The 21,022-nt window shown below is 38.4% G+C and overlaps 1 protein-coding gene across 1 annotated transcript in view; it reads left to right on the forward strand.

The window, feature by feature from the left end:
- FREM2 (FRAS1 related extracellular matrix 2) overlaps positions 1–21,022 on the forward strand; it is a 328,691-nt gene that overhangs the window by 112,866 nt on the left and 194,803 nt on the right. Inside the window, exons 3-4 of the mRNA XM_036299332.1 lie at positions 12,950–13,096; positions 17,540–17,770. Coding sequence (XP_036155225.1) covers positions 12,950–13,096; positions 17,540–17,770 — 378 coding nt within the window. The remainder of the gene's footprint in view (positions 1–12,949; positions 13,097–17,539; positions 17,771–21,022) is intronic.

Consider the following 21,022-nt stretch of genomic DNA (forward strand, 5'->3'; position numbering starts at 1 on the left):
ATAAGACTTTTATTGCACCAGAAAAATGAAGCACTACTTAATATTTTTCAACCAACACATTCAGCTTTCTAATTCACTTAATAGGCATTTTTCTACCAGTATGTCTGCACTCCTGGATCATGTGTTACAATAAGGGTAGACAGAGTGAACAAACAAATAAACATATATAGTATATGAGGTCATGGGAAGCACTGTAGAGAAAAATTAATCAGCATAAAGGAGCTAGATGGTGCTGAGTTTTGCTTTGCATTGGGTCTTGCTGTTTCACTTAGTGTCAAGGGAAGAAGGCCTCAGGACTCAATATTCTTAAAACATGTAATATCTAGAAGAAAGGTGATATAATTTCTGTATTATTTCAGGAAAGGGTTAGAATCAAATTTTATAATTAGCTACAAAGTGTCAAAATTTAGAGAAGTAGAGAAACTATATGGTTAGCAATCTCTTACTCTGATATAGGGGAAAGGAAATAGGAATAAAATTCACAAGAATATAAAATAAACTTTATTTGTTGATCATGAGAGTTACTGAATAGGTCAGAAGTTATTAGGCACAAGTCAAATAAAACACTAGTACGTGCTTTGTTTGTGTAAGCAGAAATTTTTATGAAAAAGGAATAAAACAAGCAAGAGTTACAAAGTAGCCACTTTACTACAAATAATCATACTTCTTCTATATATTTCTTCTGTCAAAAAATAAGTAGTGTTTTTTTTGTCCCAGGAACTACATGGCACTTGGAGACTAGAAAGATAAATTCAACCAGTGCCTATCTTGGTGTGCTTAGGCAGTTAGAAGCAGACATACGTGCGTGTAGATAAAGAATTCCAATTTACTCTGATTGGAGATATAGAAATACACAAAACAAGAAAGCCAGTTTTTCTATAGAATCTTAACTGTACTGGGTATTCTCTTTAATCTTTAGTACAGGTCAAGTGATAACTCAAAGTCAATGCAGTTTTTATTTTCAAAATTTCTAGCGAAGATGAACACTTTTTCCCTTCTTCATGCCTTCACTTTGTTTCCCTTTGTTCAGATTTATTTTATCATCAATTTATTAGTCTTGATGTTTCCCTGTCTTTATTTCTTCTTCTCTAGTGTAGCTCTCTTATTGTGAACTCAAGAGAAGAAACGAATTAAAATTGGGCTTGTAGCTGTGTTTATTATTTGGTCTTTGTTCCACCCTTTTAGAGAGACTTAAAAAAAAAATTACTGTCTTCATTTATAAACCTCACCTTTCTCTTAAATAATCGGTGCAGATCAAAGGAAATAGAAGGGTATGTGCAAAGTGATCAGTTGATAACTGTTTCTCCTTTCATTCACCTAGCAGAGCAGCTTTCTTGTTGGAAAGATCACAAACAAGGTTTATTTTCTCTTGATAGGCAGCCAGCTCCATTTTGGTAGAAAGATTAGAGGAGAAAGCTTTATCTTCACAGTAGAATGGAATTGATGAAAAGAGCTGTTTGTTGTAAGAAATGGAGTGGAATATAATGGAGAAGGGAGGCAGAGACTGGGATATTTGTTTTTTTCTTAAGTGGTTATAATTAAAGCCTTTCACCCAATTGCTCAGTCAACCAGAAAAAGTTAATTTGTGAAGTTCTGTGTGTTTTTAACATCACAAATAAGCCTTGCAGCCTTCTCTATAGAAAAACTTGCTCTCCAACGGCATCTTGTGAGACATAAGTCATCCTGCAACTTGGGTACTTGGTTTATTTAATAAACTAAATTGCTTCCTTCCCCCTTGACAATTTCTTCTCCTAAAGATCAAGGAATTTTATGAAGAACTAGAGGCCTGGTGCATGAAATTCATGCACTGGGGGCGGGGGAGTAGGGCTCAGCCCAGCCTGCCCCTTCTCACAGTCTGGGAGTCCTCAGGGGATGTTGTACTGATGGCTTAGGCCCGCTCCCTGCGGGCCTAAGCCACAGTCTGGCCTCCCTCTGCGGGAGGCAACCAACCCATCAGGGGAAGGCACCACCCCCATCACCCCCTGCTGCTGCTGCCTCTGGCCTCCCTCTGCAGGAGGCGACCCTGCGATCAGGAGAAAGCAATGCCCCCATCACACCTCTGCTGCTGCCACTGCCAGCCGCAAGGCTGCCTGAGCCTTGGCCACCGCAGCCACTGTGGCTTGCCTGAGCCTCACCCAGTCCTCATTGCCTGAGCCTCAGGCCCTCGCAGCAGCAGTGGCAGTGGCCATCGGTGGCTTGCCAGAGCCCCGGGCAGACCCTGGGAAAGCAGCAGCAGCCATTGGCCACAAGCTTCCCCGTGCTTAACCAATCGGGCACGGTCATCCAGTGATGGGCAGACTGCATCTTCCAGGGTTCTCCTGGCTGCAGGGTAGGGTACAAGTCTCCCTCCAGCCCTGGGTCACTGGGTCTGGACACCTGGAGGCCACCAACCCTACATTGGTTGCCCGGACACCTGGAGGCCTCCACCAATTCCCAAACCTGACCCAAGGAGCGTTGAGGGGCAATGGAGGCAGCCTGGGAGTTTGAGGAGCCACAAGAAGGATCTGTCTTACTCCGAACCCCTGACCCGCGGTGCTGGAGGCCAAGGTGGGATGTGGCCAGGCCGGGAGCTCTTAGGCATGGAGCTCAGACTTTCCCTCACCTGCCTTTGCTCCTGGGCTTTCTCTCGCCCTCACCTGCCTTCGCTGCTGGGCTTTACATCGCTCACCCGCCTTCGCTGCTGGGCTTTCCCTCTCTCACCTGCCTTTGCTGCTAAGCTGTCCCTCACTCACCTGCCTTTGCTGCTAAGCTGTCCCTCACTCACCTGCCTTCGCTGCTGGGCTGTCCCTTGCTCACCAACCTTTGCTGCCAGTGCGGAGGTTTCCCGGAAGAGGGGCTCTGCTGCCACTTGGCAGAAAAAACCTGTGGTCCTTCTGGGCAAGCAGCGGTGACCACCAGAAGCGCTCACAGCTGCTGCCGCTATGTGGGGAGTACAGGCCACCCTTCGCCGAGCCCGCCTCCCCTGCCCCTGTCCCTGATGCTGCAAGTCTCTGTACACCTTCCCCTGCTGTGCACACAGCCTGCTGATGGTCATTATGTGACAGCCTCCTGACCAATTTGCATATTACCCTATTATTAGATAGATTATGTCAGCTATTGTATATCTGTATAACAATTATTGAACATAAGCTGTATCTCCATAAGCTGTATCATATTCTAGAGTTGTGTATCAAACAAAGTAACTATAGTGATTCTTTTTTTAAAAAAAATCTTTATTGAAAATATTACATAGGTCCTCCTTCTCCCACCCCCAGCCCTCATTAACCTCTTCCAGCCTGCTCCCATCTCCCAACCCTCCAGGTCCTTCTCACCCCATTATCTGTGTCCACGGGTTATACATATATACCTACAAGTTCATTGGTTGATCTCTTCCCCCCACCTCCCCCCCTTCCCTCTGATGTTCAACAGTCTGTTCATGCTTCTATGTCTCTGGGTCTATTTTTGATCATCATTTTATTTGGTTCATTAGATTCCACATATGAGTGAGATCATGTGATACTTACCTTACTCTGACTGGCTTATTTTGCTCAGCATAATACTCTCCAGGTCCATCCATGCTGTTGCAAATGGTAAGAGTTATTTCTTTTTTAGTGCCACATAGTATTCCATTGTGTAAATGTACCATAATTTTTTTATCCACTCATCTGCTGATGGGCAATTAGGCTGTTTCCAAATCTTAGCTATTATAAATTGCACTGCTATGAATATGCATATATTCTTTCTGATTAGTGTTTTGGGGTTCTTAGGATATATTCCTAGAAGTGGGATCACTGGGTCAAATGGCAGTTCCATTTTTAACTTTTTGAAGAAACTCCATAATGTTTTCCACAGTGGCTCCATGAGCAGTATATTAAGTTTCCCTTTTCCCCGCATCCTGGACAACATTTGTCATTTGTTGATTAGTTCATGATAGTCATTCTGACAGGGGTGAGGTTATATCTCTTTGTCATTTTGATTTGCATCTCTCGACTGATTAGTGACTTTCAGCATTTTTTCATATGCCTCTTGGCCTTCTTTATGTCTGCTTTGGAGAAGTGCCGATTTAGATCCTTTGCCCATTTTTTAATTGGATTGTTTGTCTTACTTTTGTTAAGTTGTATGAGTTCCCTATATGTTTTGGAGATTAACCCCTCATTAGATATATCATTGGCAAATATGTCCTCACATGTAGTGGGCTATCTTATTGTTTGTTGATGGTTTCTTTTGCAATACAGAAGCTTTTTTTATTTTAATGTAGTCCTATTTGTTTATTTTCTCCTTAATTTCCATTGTCCTGGGTGATGTACCAGTAAACACATTGCTACAAGATATGTCTGAGAGCCGAAACCGGTTTGGCTCAGTGGATGGAGCGTCGGCCTGCGGACTGAAAGGTCCCAGGTTCGATTCCGGTCAGGGGCATGTGCCTTGGTTGCGGGCATATCCCCAGTAGGAGATGTGCAGGAGGCAGCTGATCGATGTTTCTCTCTCATCGATCTTTCTAACTCTCTATCTCTCTCCCTTCCTCTCTGTAAAAAATCAATAAAATATATTTAAAAAAAAAAAAAAAAGAAAAAGATATGTCTGAGAGTTTGGTGCCTACGGTTTCTTCTAGAACTTTTATGGTTTCATGTCTTACATTTAAGTCTTATATTCATTTTGAGTTTATTCTTGTGTATGGTGTAAGTTGGTGGTCTTGTTTCTTTTTTTTTTTTTTTTTTGCATATACCTGTTTAATTTTCCCAACACCATTTATTGAAGAGACTAGCTCTACTCCAATGTATGCTCTTGCCTCCTTTGTCAAATATTAATTGAGAATAATGGCTTTGGTCAATTTCCAAGTTCTCTTTTCTGTTCCATTGATCTATATGCCTGTTCTTGTGCCAGTATCAGACTGTTTTGAGCACAGTGGCTTCGAAGTATAACTTGATATCTGGTATTGTAATTCCTCCAACTTTGTTCTTCTTCCTCAAGATTGCTGCAGCTATTCGGGGTCATTTTGTTCCATATAAATTTCTGGAGTGTTTGTTGTAGATCTGTGAAATATTCCCTTGGCATTTTAGTAGGGATTGCATTGAATCTATAGTTTGCTTTGGATAGTATGAACATTTAAAATATATTTTACTGATTTTTCACACAGAGGAAGGGAGAGGGATAGAGAGCCAGAAACATCGACAAGAGAGAAACATCGACCAGCTGCCTCCCGCACACCTCCCACTGGGGATGTGCCTGCAACCAAGGTACATGCCCTTGACCGGAATCAAACCCAGGACCCTTCAGTCCACAGGTTGACATTCTATCCACTGAGCCAAACCGGCTAGGGCAGTATGGACATTTTAATGATGTTGATTCTACCAATCCATAAATATGGTATATTCTTATACTTGTTTAAATCTTCCTCTATCTCTTTCTTCAGTGTCCTTTAGTTTCAGAGTACAGGTCTTTTACCTTCTTGGTTAAGTTTATTCCTAAATATATTAATTTTTTTATTACAACGGTAAATGGTATTGTTTTTAGTTTCTCTTTCTGAGAGTGTAATATCCTATATAATAAAAGCCTAGTGACCGAAACAGTGGAGTGACCAGAATGACCAACAATCAGACGACCAGCTGGTAGCTATGACGAGCACTGACCCAGACCTTGCTGTCAGCGCCCTGACAGCCCAGAATCCCATTCACCCACACCCTGGACCCTGACAGCAAGGAGGCGGGAACCCCATTCCTCATGGAATAGGCCATTGGTCAGCTTGCTGTCCATGCCCTGACAGCCCATAATCCAGTTCACCTGCATCCCAGACCCTGACAGCAGGGAGGCGGGAGCCCCATTCCTCGTGGAATTGGCCACTGGTCAGCTTGCTATTTGCGCCCTGACAGTCCAGAACCCCATTCACCTGCAACCCACACCCTGACAGCAGGGAGGCAGGAGCCTGATACCCACACCCCCGACCCTGACAGGAGGGAGGAGGCAATATGTCTAAAGACCAACTATTGGCACAAAGTACCTGTACTGGCAAAAGAAGCCAGTGTCAGTGACAGAATGTATCTAAAGACCAACGATTGGCACAATGTACCTCTGCAGCCAAAAGAAAGTGGCATTATCAACAGAAATTGTCTGAAGACCAATGATTGGCACAATGTACCTCTGAAGTTTAAGAAAGCATTGTCGTTGACAGAATGTATCTGAAGACCAACTATTGGCACAATGTACCTCTGAAGCTGAAAGAAGCCAGCGTCATTGACAAAATGTCTAAAGAACAGTCATCAACAAGCACTACCAATACTGGTAGTAACTGCCTTTACAGTGAAAATGGAGTAAATGAGGATGCAATTATCGAACATAGTTGTGGTGGAATGACTGTTAGATGTCAATTTTGCCTACCACTAAATTTCTCTGATGAAAAACCATCTGATGGAAAATTTACTCGATGTTGTAGCAAAGATAAAGATTGTCCAAATGATATACATTTTCCAGAATACCTGGCATATTTTTAAAAATTAATGATAAACAAAGATTCTGACAGTAAAAATTTCATGGAAAATATTTGTTCAATAAATAGTTCTTTTGCTTTTGCTTCAATGGGTGCAAATATTGCATCACCATCAGGATATGGGCCATACTGTTTTAGAATACATGGACAAGTTTATTACCATACTGGAACTTTACATTCTTTGGATGGTGTTTCCTGGAAGTGTGCTCAACTCTATATTTTAGATATGGCTGAAGTGATGAGTAAAAGATTAGCAATGCCAGAAAACCAAGGTTGCTCAGAAAGACTCATGATCAGCATCAACAACCTCATGCATGAAATAAACGAATTAACAAAATCATACAAGATGCTACATGAGGTAGAAAAGGAAGCCCAATCTGAAGCAGCAGCAAAAGGTATTGCTCCCACAGAAGTAAAAATGGCGATTAAATATGATCTTAATAGGGATGCAGGTAGATATAATTATCCTCGTGTAACCAAAGTTGCCATCATATTCAGAAATGAAGATGGAGAACCTTCTTTTGAAAGGGACTTGCTCATTCATTGTTAACCAGATCCCAATAACCTGAATGCCAGTAAAATGAAACAAATCAGTATCCTATTTCCTACATTAGATGCAATGATGTATCCTATTCTTTTTCCACGTGGTGAAAAAGGCTGGGGAATGGATATTGCATTAAGACTCAGAGACAGCAGTGCAATCGACAATAATACTAGATGAAATGTAAGAACACAAGTCACATAAATGCAGTATTATGGATTTCATCTCTCTGTCCAGGACACGTTCAATCCTATTTTAAATGCAGGAAAATTAACTCAACAATATGTTGTAGATTCATATTAAAAAATGGAAGCCAATTGGATAAATTTCATTAAAGCAAACCAATCTAAGTTGAGAGTTGAAAAATAGAGTGGTTTGATGGATTATCTCACATCTAGATCTGAAAATGACAATGTGCTAATTGGTAAAATGATAATACTTTCATCGTGTTTTGAGGGTAGTCCCAGAAATATGCCGCAGTGATATCAGGATGCTATGGCAATTGTAACAAAGTATGGCAAGCCCAATTTAGTCATAACCCTGATGTGCAACCCAAAATGGGCAGATATTACAAATAATTTACAATGCTGGCAAAAAGTTGAAAACAGACCTGACTTGGTAGCCAGGGTTTTTAATATTAAGTTGAATGCTCTTTTAAATGATATATGTAAATTTGATTTATTTGGCAAAGTTACAGCTAAAATTCATATCATTGAATTTCAGAAACGTGGACTGCCTCATACTCACATATTATTGATATTAGATAGTGAATCCAAATTACAAATGGAAGATGACTTTGTATAGTTAAGGCAGAAATTCCAGATGAAGATGAGTGTCCTTGACTTTTTCAAATTGTAAAATCAAATATGGTAAATGGACCATGTGGAATACAAAATCCAAATAGTCCATGTATGGAACATGGAAAATGTTCAAAGGGATAGCCGAAAGAATTTCAAAATGCGACCATTGGAAATATTGATGGATATCCCAAATACAAATGAAAATCTAGTAGCACAATGTCTATAGGGAATAAAGTTGTTGATAACACTTGGATTGCCCCTTATAACCGTATTTGTGCCTTAAATATAACTGTCATATAAACGTTGAAGTCTGTGCATCGATTAAGTGTCAAATATTTATTTAAATACATCTATAAAGGGCACAATTGTGCACATATTCAAATTTCTGAAATAATATCAATCATGATGAAGTACAAGACTTCATTGACTCCAGGTATGTGAGTGCTCCTGAGTCTGTTTGGAGACTTTTTGCAATGCGAATGCATGACCAATCTCATGCAATCACAAGATTAGCTATTTATTTGCCAAATGATCAGAATTTGTACTTTCATACCGATGATTTTGCTGAAGTTATAGATAGTGCTAAAAGGCATAACTCTACTTTGATGGCTTGGTTCTTATTGAATAGAGAAGATTCCGATGCGCATAATTATTATTGGGAGATTCCACAACATTATGTGTTTAATAATTCCTCATGGAGAAAATGCCAAAAGGACAGGAATAAAGTATTAGGTAGACTGTTCACTGTGAGCTTTAGAGAACCAGAACGATATTACCTTAGACTTTTGCTTCTGCATGTAAAAGGTGCGATAAGTTTTGCTGATCTGCGAACTGTAGGAGGTGTAATTTATGGTACATTTCATGAAGCTGCTAAACATAGAGGATTATTAATTTGACGGTACTATATGGAAAAATACGACTGACAATGCAATCATTCTTAATATGCCCAAACAACTATGGCAACTTTATGCATATATATGCATGTTTGGATGTCCTTCTGATGCAGACAAATTATGGCATGAGAATAAATCTCATTTTATTGAAGATTTTTGTTGGAAATTACACTGAAGAGAAGGTGCCTCTGTGTGAACTGTAAAATGCATGCTCTTAACTAAATTCAAGAAGTATTCACATTGCATGGAATTAAATGTTCGCATTTCAAACTTCTAGACTATCCTTCATTAATGAATACAACTACATGTGATGAATCCTACAACAACAGGGCAGAGGTTTTGATAAATTCTCTGAATGATGAACAGTTGGCAGCCTTATGCCATCAAAGATCAAACTGTACACCCCAAATGTTTTTTTCTCGGATGGTCCGACTGTAGTGGAAAACATATCTTTACAAAGTTTTAATACATTATATTAGAGGTCATGGTGGTACTGTTTTACCCACAGCTTCTACAGGAATTGCTGTAAATTTATTTCTCGGTGGAAGAACCTTTCATTCCCAATATAAATCGCCAATTCCATTAAATGAAACTTTTTAATTTCTAGACTCAATATAGAGTGAAGTTGATAAAACGATTAAAAAGGCCCAACTTCTCATTATTGATGAATGCACCATGATATCCAGTCATACTATAAATTCCATAGGTAGATTACTAAGAGAAATTAGGAATTTGAATGTTGCATTTGGTGGGAAAGTTCTTCTTCTCAGAGGGGATTTTTGACAATGTCTCAGTGTTGTGCCACATGCTATGTGATCAGCCATAGTACAAATGAGTTTAAAGTACTGTAGTGTTTGGGGGATGTTTCAGAAAATTGTCTCTTAAAACAAATATGAGATCAGAGGATTTTGCTTATAGTGAATGGTTAGTAAAACTTGGAGATGGCAAACTTGATAGCAGTTTTCATTTAGGAATGGATATTATTGAAATCCCCTGTGAAATGATTTGTAATGGATCTATTATTGAAGCTACCTTTGGAAAAAGTATATCTATAGATAATATTAAAAATATATTTAAATGTGCAATTCTTTGTCCAAAAAAATGAGCACGTTCATAAAGTAAATGAAGAAATTTTGCATATACTTGATGGAGATTTTCACACCTATTTGAGAAATCATTCCAACAGATGATGCCAAAAAGGAAAATTTTCCCATCGAATTTCTTAATAGTATTACTCCTTTGGGAATGCCATGTCATAAATTAAAATTGAAAGTAGGTGCAATCATCATGCTACTGAGAAATCTTAATAGTAAATGGGGTCTTTGTAATGGTACTAGATTTATTATCAAAAGATTAGGGGTCCAGTGCACGAATTCATGTACCTTGAGAGGAACTGTGGGCCACGAGGCTGAGGTGGGCACAGAGGTGGGTCTCAGCCCATCCTTCACGGCTCTTCCCAGCCCCTCCCGCCACAGTACCCGGTCCCCTGTCTGCCGGCAGCCTTGCTCCCACCGCCACCACTCCCATATGTGCTGATGCTGAAGAGTGATTGGGGCCGGTGCCATCAGTGGGTGCGAGTGGCAGCTGCTGCCCCGATTGCCCCTCAGGAGCAGGGGGAGGTGGAGAAGCCCTCAGAGGTGATCGGGGCTGGCAACCACTGCTTGTACCCGCTGATGGCACCAAGCAATCGGGACCAGTGCTGGGAACCAGCAGCAGGTGCGAGCAGTGGCTCTGGCACCGGCTGTGGGTGAGAGCAGTGGCTGCCAGCCCTGGTCATCCTCAGGAGCTGGGGGAGGTGGAAAAGCTCTGAGGGGTGATTAGGTCCTGCAGCCGCTTGCACCTGCTGATGGCGCCAAGTGATTGGGGCTGGTGCTGGGCACCAGTAGCAAGTGCAAGGGGCAGCTCCAGCACTGGCAGTGGGTGCGAGCGGGGCTGTCACTGGCAGCAGGTGCCAGTGCAAGGTGGGACCATGGTACGCAGGAGCAAAGAATTTTCAGTAACCACCAGAGGCTCGCCTCAATGACAGCAACCAGTGCCCCGCCTTGGTCTGGCACCCCCGCTGACTTGCTCCACCATCCCACAGTGGCTGACACCCACCATGTTCCATGCGCACCCCCTGATGGACAGCATACGTCATAGTGACTGGTTGTTCAGTTGTTCTGCCATTTTGTCTATTTGCATATTAAGGTTTTATATATATAGATTGCAACCTAACATAATCAAAGCTGAAGTATTAACAAGATCTGTGGAAGGAGAGGTTGTTCTGATTCCAAGAATTGATTTGTCCCCGTCTGACACTGGTCTCCCATTTAAATTAATTTGAAGACAGTTTCCCATGATGCCAGCATTTGCAATGATAATTAATAAATCACAAGGACAAACTCTAGACACAGTAGGGATATTCCTACCTGAACCCGTTTTTGGACATGGTCAGTTATATGTTGCTTTCTCTAGAGTTCGAAGAGTGTGTGACATTAAAGTTGTAAATATTTCATCACAAGCACTCTGAAAGTGTTTTTACTCTTAATGTGGTATACAGGGAGATACTAGAATAAGTTTAATCAATTTAGCAGTCATTGTTTGTATCAATGTTGTTTTTATATCATGTTTTTATATCATGTTTTTGTTGTTTTTATATCATGTCTTTGTTGTTATATCATGTCTTTGTTGTTATATCATGTTGTTATTGTTTATTTATTAATAAAGTTATATATTATTTTCATATACATTTTACTAATTTTCTTTAATCTCTGACACTTCTATGATAGAGAAAGGGCGAATAACAATATTAAAGTATTTCTTCTAATTAATTCCCTTTCAATGTGCATGAATTCGTGCACCAGGCCACTAGTTGGTGTATAAAAGTGCTATGGATTTTTGGGTGGTAATTTGGTAGTCTGCTACATTTCTGAATTCATTTATTAAATCTAGTAGTTTTTTTGATGGAGTCTTTAGGGTTTTCTATGTACAATATCATGTCATCTGTGAATAATGAGAGTTTTACTTTCTCCTTTCCAATTTGGATGCCTTTTATTTCTTCTTGTCTGATTGCTATGGCCAGGAGTTCCAAAGATATGTTGGACAAGAGTTGTGAAAGAGGGCAACCCTGTCTTGTTCCTGTTCTTAGGGGAAATGGTTTTAGTTTTTGCCCATTGAGTCTGATGTTGGCTGTAGGTTTGTCATATATGGCCTGTAGTATGTTGAGGTATGATCCCTCCATTCCCACGTTGTTAAGAGTTTTTAGCAAAAAAGGGTGTTGGATTTTGTTGAATGCTTCTTCTGTATCAATTGATATGATCATGTGATTTTTGTCTTGCAATCCTTTTATGTGCTATATCACATTTATTGATTTGAGAATATTGTACCATCCTTGAATTCCCAGAATAAATCCCATGTGGTCATAATGTATGATCTTTTTAATGTATTGCTGGATTTGATTTGCTAAAATTTTGTTGAGGATTTTAGCATCTATGTGCTCTTTCTTTGTCATGTATTTATTTGGTTTTGGAATTAGGGTAATACTGGCCTCATAGACATAGTTTGGAAGTGTTCCTTCCTCTTAAATTTTTTGTAATAGCTTGAGGAAAATAGGTGTTAGTTCTTCTTTGAATATTTGGTAAAACTCCCCTGTGAATCCGTCTGGACCATGGCTTTTGTTTGTTAGGAGTTTTTTGTCGTTGTTGTTTTACTGCTTCAATTTCATCAGTAGTTATCGGCCTATTCATGTTTTATGATTCTTCTGATTGAGTTTTGGAAGGTTGTATTTTTCTAGGAATATGTCCACTTCATCCAGCATGTCTAGTTTATTGGAATAAAGTTGTTCTTAGTATTTTTTATGATCCTTTGTATTTCTGTGGGGTTAGATGTTACCTCACCTCTTTAGTTTCTGATTTTGTTTATTTGGGCCCTCTCTCTTTGTTTCCTGATGAGTCAGGCTAGAGCAGCCCTGGGCAAACTACGGCCTGCGGGCCAGATCAGCCCGTTGAAATGAATAAAACTAAAAAAAAAAAAAAAAAACCATACCCTTTTCTGTAATGATGTTTACTTTGAATTTATATTAGTTCACACAAACACTCCATCCATGCTTTTGTTCCCGCCCTCAGTCCAGTTTAAGAACCCATTGTGGCCCTCCAGTCAAAAAGTTTGCCCACCCCTGGGCTAGAGGTTCATCATGTTGCATTATTAAAGTAGTCTGTGGAATTTTTAAGGTCATTCATTCACAAATTTGGTGCTTTAAATTTTTGTTTTTTAGGTGGAAACAAGTTAACCAAGCAGCATTTTCACCTGAATTGGGCATGGATCTCCTTTGAAAAGGAATATTACCTGATCAATGAGGACTCCAAATTTCTAGATGTTGTTATTAAACGTAGAGGTTACTTGGGAGAGACTTCATTTATAAGTAAGTTTAATTTTCACTTCTGTCACAAAATCCCAGTTTTCTAGCAAAAGTTCAAAATTTTATAATGATTAAAATCTTTTTAGTTTACTGCTCTAGTTTTAAAGATTAGGCAGATGTTGACATTTAAATGTCCTTTAACTGCTAAAGAAAAACATGCCAAAAGTTTTATGTCACGGCTAAATCATCAAGACAAAGGCTGTAAAAATAAGAAATGTGAATTAAAATATATACCTCTTCAAATCTACATATGATCTTTCTCTGATATAAAATAACTTTACAAAACTGTCAGTAATCACCCATAAGTTAAAAAAATGTTAAATGTCTCTAGATCTTAAATAAGTGTGGGCAATTATGTAATTTATTCATAAGATACAAATGTGGAAATAACAGTGTAAAACATATGTGAAGGCTACTTCAATAATAAACAAAAAACTATTCAGTACCATATTAGCTATTAAAATATAATTTACTATTTGTTTATTGCATTTGAATGCTCACTAAAGTTTCAATAACCCCAACACTACATAAAAGCACTACATAGAAGATATATGTTGTGACTTTTCTTCAGTACCAAAAGAAAAGTTTTAAATACTAATCATTTTCTGCTGCTTTGCCCTTTTGAATGAAACTGAGCATCAAAAGCAAGTTTCTAAAACTCCAGTTCAAGCTCACATTCAATTTTATGTAAGTGTAAAATAGGTATTTTAACCAATAAGTATATTGGTAATTTTAGGCAGTAATATAGTTGGCACAAAATATTTGGTATATTGATAAAAAATAATAGCACCCCAAGCAATTATATATTTTCTGTACCATATTTTTATATATATCTAGACTGATAGAATGTTCATAGACAAAAGAGCTTTTACTGAGTGAAAGTATCAACTAAGATATGAATCTAGAAAAATTTTGGCAGAATAAAAAGTTGTAATTGTGTTTATGTCTTCAAAATGCTGTTTGGAAATTTTACTGGTCTATAAAATTAAAATGCCTTAAATAGTAGATCCCCATCCACACACATGAGCACACACATACACACATCCTTGCCACAGTCACAATTCTCACCTGCCCCCCCCTAATTTCCCCTGATGTTCAGATGCTGGATAATAATTATCCTGTAATTTAAAAATACTCTTTGTTTTGTAACTTTACAAGAGGGGTTTTCACACTATGCTCATCTTATTTATTTATTTTTTTTTACTTTTTAATTTTTTTATTGATTTCAGAGAGAAAGGGACAGGGAGAGAGAGATAGAAACATCAATGATGAGAGAGAACCATTGATTGTCTGCCTCCTGCATGCCCCCAACCGGGGATCGAGCCCGCAACCCCGGGCATGTTCCCTGACCAGGAATCAAACTGTAACTAACCTCCTGGTTCGTAGGTCAATGCTCAACCACTGAGCCATGCCAGCTGGGGTCTGCTGACCTTTTAAGTTTCCTCTGAATCTAGGTGGGGTTGGTTTGCCTGCAGACCCATCCTGCAGCAAGGGCAGCTTTGCTTCCATCTTCTTTATTTGCATGTGCCTCTTCTTAGGCTGTCATTTACACTTTCTGTGTTTAACCTTCCTAGAGCATAGTGAATGCTTTATTGCTCTCTCTTTTAGAAGCATGTTCTCTGGACACACACATGTTCTGCAGAAAAAGAATATGGTCCTGTCTTTCTTTTTGTCATTGAGAAATTAGTCTTCACTGTGCTTTGTGCTTAGAAATAAATCAGAGGAAAATTAGAGGAATAACTAAAAAACACAGTGCTTTAACAATTCTTTATTATTCCTTCATTTATTTGTATTTTACTTGAATTCTCACTCCTAATGAGCATATTTACTTATTCACTCACAAGTAGCCCATTGTAGCAATGGGAATGTTAATATTTGAAAAATATTTTTTAAGCAATATTTTCAGATTTTTCTCTCCATTGTTAAAACGTCAAACAAGAGTCTTTTTTTCTTGTGAAGTTATTTTTCCAATGCACTAATATTTTCTATGTGAGATCAACACCAGCAATTTTAAAAAGGTTTTATAACTCTGCTTGATTAACCTCACATGTTAATTAGTAAGCTGAGGAGATAGGAAGTTGGAAAGACTTTTGTGTGCTGCCCACACCCATGAATCATGGGAGATAGTAATAGAATTCATGCTAGAACTGGAAATGAAAGTCAGATTAAAGTGAAAGGTAATCTCATAGGAGCTCTACAATGAATATGTTTTATGTTACTGTTCTACGACCTCCACTTTCATTTACGGACTTTTAGAATTAGATATTTTGCATCATAGCTAAAAGCAAAATATCACTTAACTTCTGGAACACAGTTAGTAAATTATAAATTACATGAAATTTATACATGTATTTTCTCAGAAATGGTTATACATTTATAACCCATTAATAAATGCATAATTTCATTTCACAAAATGATTTGAATCAAGGATCTTATTGCCACCAGTTATTGAACATTTACTAATAAAAGATACTTCATTAAGCACATTAAATACTTTTTCCTTTTACTCCTTAGAACAACCCTCTGTTCACTAACTCAATTAATGTTTTATTGAGTGCTTATTAAATGCCTGACACTTTATTAGGTTATGGACTATGAAGTGATAATAATGATAGTTAACATTTATTGAGCTCTTATTATGTGCCAGGCCTGGTTCTCAATAACTTGCATAGGTAACCTCATGAGAAGAATGTCATTATATCCCTCATCACACAGATAAGGAAATAGAAAGGTTTTATGCCCACAGTTACACAGCTACAAAGAGGCAGAACTGAGGTTGGCTCCAGAGCTGACTCTCAACTATGACATATAGTGCTCTTACATTGTCTACAACTGAGGAAGTTAATAATTTGCCTATGATCCCAAAGCCTCCATGTGGCCAAGGTAAGATAAAAAAGTCAGTTCTCTCATTCCAAAAGTACCTTGCATAACCTCCATGCCATTTTTTTTTTCCACATCAGAGAAAAAGACTGAGTTGTAGCATCACTTAATATATAAAAGTAATATGTTTGTTTCATAGTTAATACTCAATTTTTTTAAAAAAGCATACATTTAAACCAATTTATAAGCTTTTTTAATTTCCAGAGTTCTTTTTGCCCATCGAATAATATAATTTGATATATATATACATATATATATATATATGTATATATATATAGTTTACCAGCTAAATATGTTTTATCTCCAAGGAAGGGCATTGTTTTGAACACTGAGTATGCTTGACTGTCTCATCTGCCACATTAGATTAAAGTGCGGACTAATATGTTTCCTCCAGAATCTATACATCATTTCTTCATCCTTTATTAAATGGGGCACCTATTTTACATAGAACCTTGTGGAGATATGAAGTCTGTAATATGTGTCTATCCACCCTTAGATTTTTTTTTTTAATATATTTTATTGATTTTTTACAGAGAGGAAGGGAGAGAGATAGAGAGTTAGAAACATCGATCAGCTGCCTCCTGCACATCTCCTACTGGGGATATGCCCGCAACCCAGGTCCATGCCCTTGACCGGAATTGAACCTAGGACCTTTCAGTCCGCAGGCCAACGCTCTATCCACTGAGCCAAACCGGTTTCGGCCACCCTTAGATTTTAATGCACATAGATTTACCTGGGGATCTTGCTAAAATGTTGATTCTGATTCAGTAGGCCTGGGGTTGGGCTGAAACTGCATTACTAACAATCTCCAAGATGTTGCTCATGCTGCTGGTCCATGGACCATACTTTAAGTAACAAGATAGACTAGCACTGGCCTCATAGTAAATACTATATGTTAGTTATAAAAGGGGAATCTTTATTTTTCACCGAAAGCAAATTTAGCATTCCATCGTAGAAGTTCTAACACAAACTTAGCTTAAAGAATACTAGTATATAGTAAGCCCTGGGCTGGTGTGAGTTGGCAATTAGAGCAAGCATGTCAAACTCAAAGGCTAATACGGGCCAAATAAATGAGGTATGAGGCCTGCAGGCGGCGAGTTTGACATGCTTGGATTAGAGCATTGGCCTGAGCACTGGCGGGTCCGGGTTTGATTCCTGGTCAAGGGCATGTACCTGAGTTACAGGTTGGTTCCTGAGCCAGTTGAGGTTCATGCAGGAGGCAACCAGTCAACGTGCCTCTCTCACATTGATGTTCTCTCTCTTTCCCCTCTCCATCCCTCCCTTCCACTCTCTCTCTAAAAAGCAATGGAAAAACCTCAGGTGAGGATTTAAAAAAAAAAGAATATGTAGTAAAACCACAGTGGGGCAAGAGTAGAATAGAATCATGAACACCTCCAGTGGAATACTTCCATTGTAGGAGCCACACCCAATTATCCATTTCATGGAATCAGAATGGGGTCTACTTTGCAGTGCATGATCAAGTGATACACAAAAAGTTAATGTGGAAAGCCTTAATAATTCAACTGAAAAATGAAACTAAGACAGTGATTTTATGATTCTGTGTAGGTATTGGCACAAGAGATGGAACTGCAGAAAAAGACAAAGATTTCAAAGGTAAAGCACAGAAACAAGTGCAGTTCAACCCAGGCCAGACCAGGGCCACATGGAAAGTGCACATCATGAGTGATGAGGAACATGAGCAGTCTGAGACTTTCCAGGTGGTTCTCTCAGAACCAGTGCTGGCAGCTCTGGAATTTCCCACGGTGACCACAGTGGAGATCATTGACCCAGGAGATGGTAAGATCTATTGTCAACTTGTGTTGCTGCTGTTGGTTGAGTTTTTATGACAAAATACTTTATAAAGAAAGTTTTAAATTCAATGTTTGGTCTTTCTATAAAGAGAAGTTTTTAGATTAATGTTTCAATACTCTCAGATATGCTGATGGAAGAGGGAATGCAAAAACTAATGAAGGGAAGCTATATATTTTCAATCAATGGTGGGGGCAGGAGTGGGATGGAGGAGGGCGATGCGGGGGGAAAAGGTGGACATATGTAATACTTTCAACAATAAAGATTTTAAAAAAGGAAAATACTAAAAAATAATTATAGGATTGTCAACATTCTATAATTTTATCCTTTAGAACCAACATTATTTATCTAATTTTTCTTAAGTTAATTCATTAATTTCTAAGTCTTTTAAATGTCTTAAAAATGTCTTTTAAACAAATAGTTTATGAATTAGACCATTTTTGAGTTGATTTGTTCTCTGTATTGAACTTAATTATTCAAGTTTCTTTCATATATTCACCAGCCAAAAATTTTTATTTGGCTATACATTTCCAGATTTGTTACATAATACCCACTCAACCCACTCCAACCCTTTGGTGTTTTACATCATTGCTCTTAATCTCTAATAAATTATGTTTCTTGTCAATGCACACCCTTAGCTAATGTTGGTAGAAATAAACCTCACTGCTCTTATGTGTAATTTGACCTTTTCCCTCCTCCTGCTATATATCTACAGTCTTGGCTTGTCTCAATGCAGTCAGAAAAAAAAAAGGGAAAAGGTAGACTGGCTTTTTGAAGGCTGGCATTTATAAAAAGCTTGGAAAGACTCTTCTAAAGCTGAACTCCTGTCAGAAACCAGATGTGACTTTCTTTTAAACTGCCAGCCTATTTTATTTAATCAGTCAGAAAACTCTTACTAGTAAATGTTCTATGAAGATACAATCTACTGAATACATGAAATGGAGACGTATGTAGAAACCTCTGGGTTAAAAAACTGAGTATAATTAAAGAGAGATGATAAGAGAACTGAAGCTCTCTGACTCTGTTTCTTTAACATTTCTGCCTTTAATAAATATGAAGTTCAATTACGTTTATAATTTTCATTAAGGAACACTTAGCATTTAGTCACATTAATTTTTCCTGTATTAACTAGGAATAAATAATTAAATTCTCTTCTGTTTCTGAGTTTTGGTTAAGTGCTAGCCTAATAGAGATTCTCTCTTTTTAAAGAGCCCATGAGAGCTTTAATTTGTATAAACTGGCTTATTTGTTAGTTTGTTTAAAGTCATTTCTTGATATTTTATTTTCTAATTGGTATAATTGCCATACTTTACTACAAGGAATAAGACACTTAAACTCATCTGTGCATTCCTATTTATAACTGCAGAGCAACACCCTATACCCATAAAAGATCTGAGAAGTGGGATTTTAAAAACAAAATATATATACACAATAACACACACACACACATCCTATATAATAAAAGGGTAATATGCAAATTGACCCTAACAGTGGAACGACTGGTCACTATGACACACACTGACCACCAGGGGGACATCCTGCACTCCCCAGGGGGACCTCCACTCAGCCATAAGCCAGGCTGACGGCTGCAAGCGCAGCAGCGGTGGCAGGAGCCTCTCTCACCTCTTTGGCAGTGCTAAGGATGTCCAACTGTCGGCTTAGGCCCGCTCTGGACCTAAGCTGGCAGTCGGACATCCCCCAAGGGCTCCTGGGCTGCCAGAGGGACGTCTGATTGCCATCTTAGGCCTGAAACCCTGGGGAGTAGGCCTAAGCCAGCAGGTGGACATCCCCCAAGGGGTCCTGGACTGAGAGAGGGCACAGGCCAGGCTGAGGGACCCCTCCACCCAAGTGCATGAATTTTCACGCACCAGGCCTCTAGTTCCTTATATAAAAGTAAAACTTTTCCATAATTTTATTTCATGTTTTGACTATCTAAGTTATCTTAGAATTTTCTATATGAAGTTCAGCCCTCTTCATTCTCAGCCATGATCATCCCCATAATAACTGATAAGTGTTACATAATACCTGCTACATTCCATGACTTGTTGAAGACCATTGGTCTTGAAATTACAAGACTTGGGTTTGATTCCCAACTCTACCATTTCTAGTTGTATGACCTTAACCAAATAAAACAGCTTTTGTTTAGTTTCTTGGTGCACAAAATAAGAAAAATTATTCTCATGTTTTAGTATTCTTATGTAAGAGTTCTATAAAACATAAAGCACAATAAAAATATTATTTCTAATATAAATATAATATTAGATTTTATTTTAAGAGATTAAATAATTCTTATTTCCACAAATGATCACTCTCTCAATTATCTCAAAATTTTGAATTTCTTTCTAAACTCTCTTGTAATTCTTCACATGTAAATTCACCAGCCCTAGGAACCATTATGCCTATAATCTCTCTCTCTCTTTGTGTATTAATTCCAGTATATTTTTTGAAATTTTTTTTATATATGCATTAAAAATGTATCCACCCTGACCGGTATAGTTCACTCAGTGGTTAGAGCATCAGTCTGCACAGCGAGGGGTTGTAAGTTTGACTCCAAGTCAAGGATATGTACTTGGGTTGCAGGCTTGATCTCCAGCCCTGGTCAAGGCACATACATGAGACAACCAATTAATGTTTCTTTCTCACATCAATGTTTCTCTCTCTCTCTCTTTCTCTCTCTTCACCTCCCTCCCTCCCTCCCTTCCACTCTCTCTACAAAGCAATGAAAAAAATATCCTTGAGTGAGGATTAACAACAACAACAAATGTATCCAGCTCATACTTGTTCTGATTACACTACCTATTAGGAATACAAAGATAAGATACCATTCTTTTTATCAAAGATCATATGGTCTACTGGAAAAGAGAGACCTGTGAATAAGTGATTACAACAAAATGTGATGTGGAATAACAATGTATGAACAATGTGTTATGGGAGCAAGAAGATGGAATAAACAACTTTGCATTACTTTGGGCAGGGAACTGTTTTCATTTATTTGCCAGTTTATATAATTACAAGCAAGTACATCCTTTTCCCAATAGTTTACATAATCATAACTGGTACTGATAAGGATGATTGAAACTCATTGAGCAGGTACTATGTGCCACATATCGTGTTTAACACATTATATACATTTTTTCATTCAGCCTTTTTTGCCTCACTACCTTGTAGGCATATGTACCATTTTAGCCACTTTACTTGATGTTTATAGGGTGCTCTCATATGTGACAGGTTTTAGAACAT

The sequence above is a fragment of the Myotis myotis genome, unplaced genomic scaffold (genome assembly GCF_014108235.1).
Source record: "Myotis myotis isolate mMyoMyo1 unplaced genomic scaffold, mMyoMyo1.p scaffold_m19_p_3, whole genome shotgun sequence".
Classification (NCBI taxonomy): Eukaryota; Metazoa; Chordata; class Mammalia; order Chiroptera; family Vespertilionidae; genus Myotis; species Myotis myotis.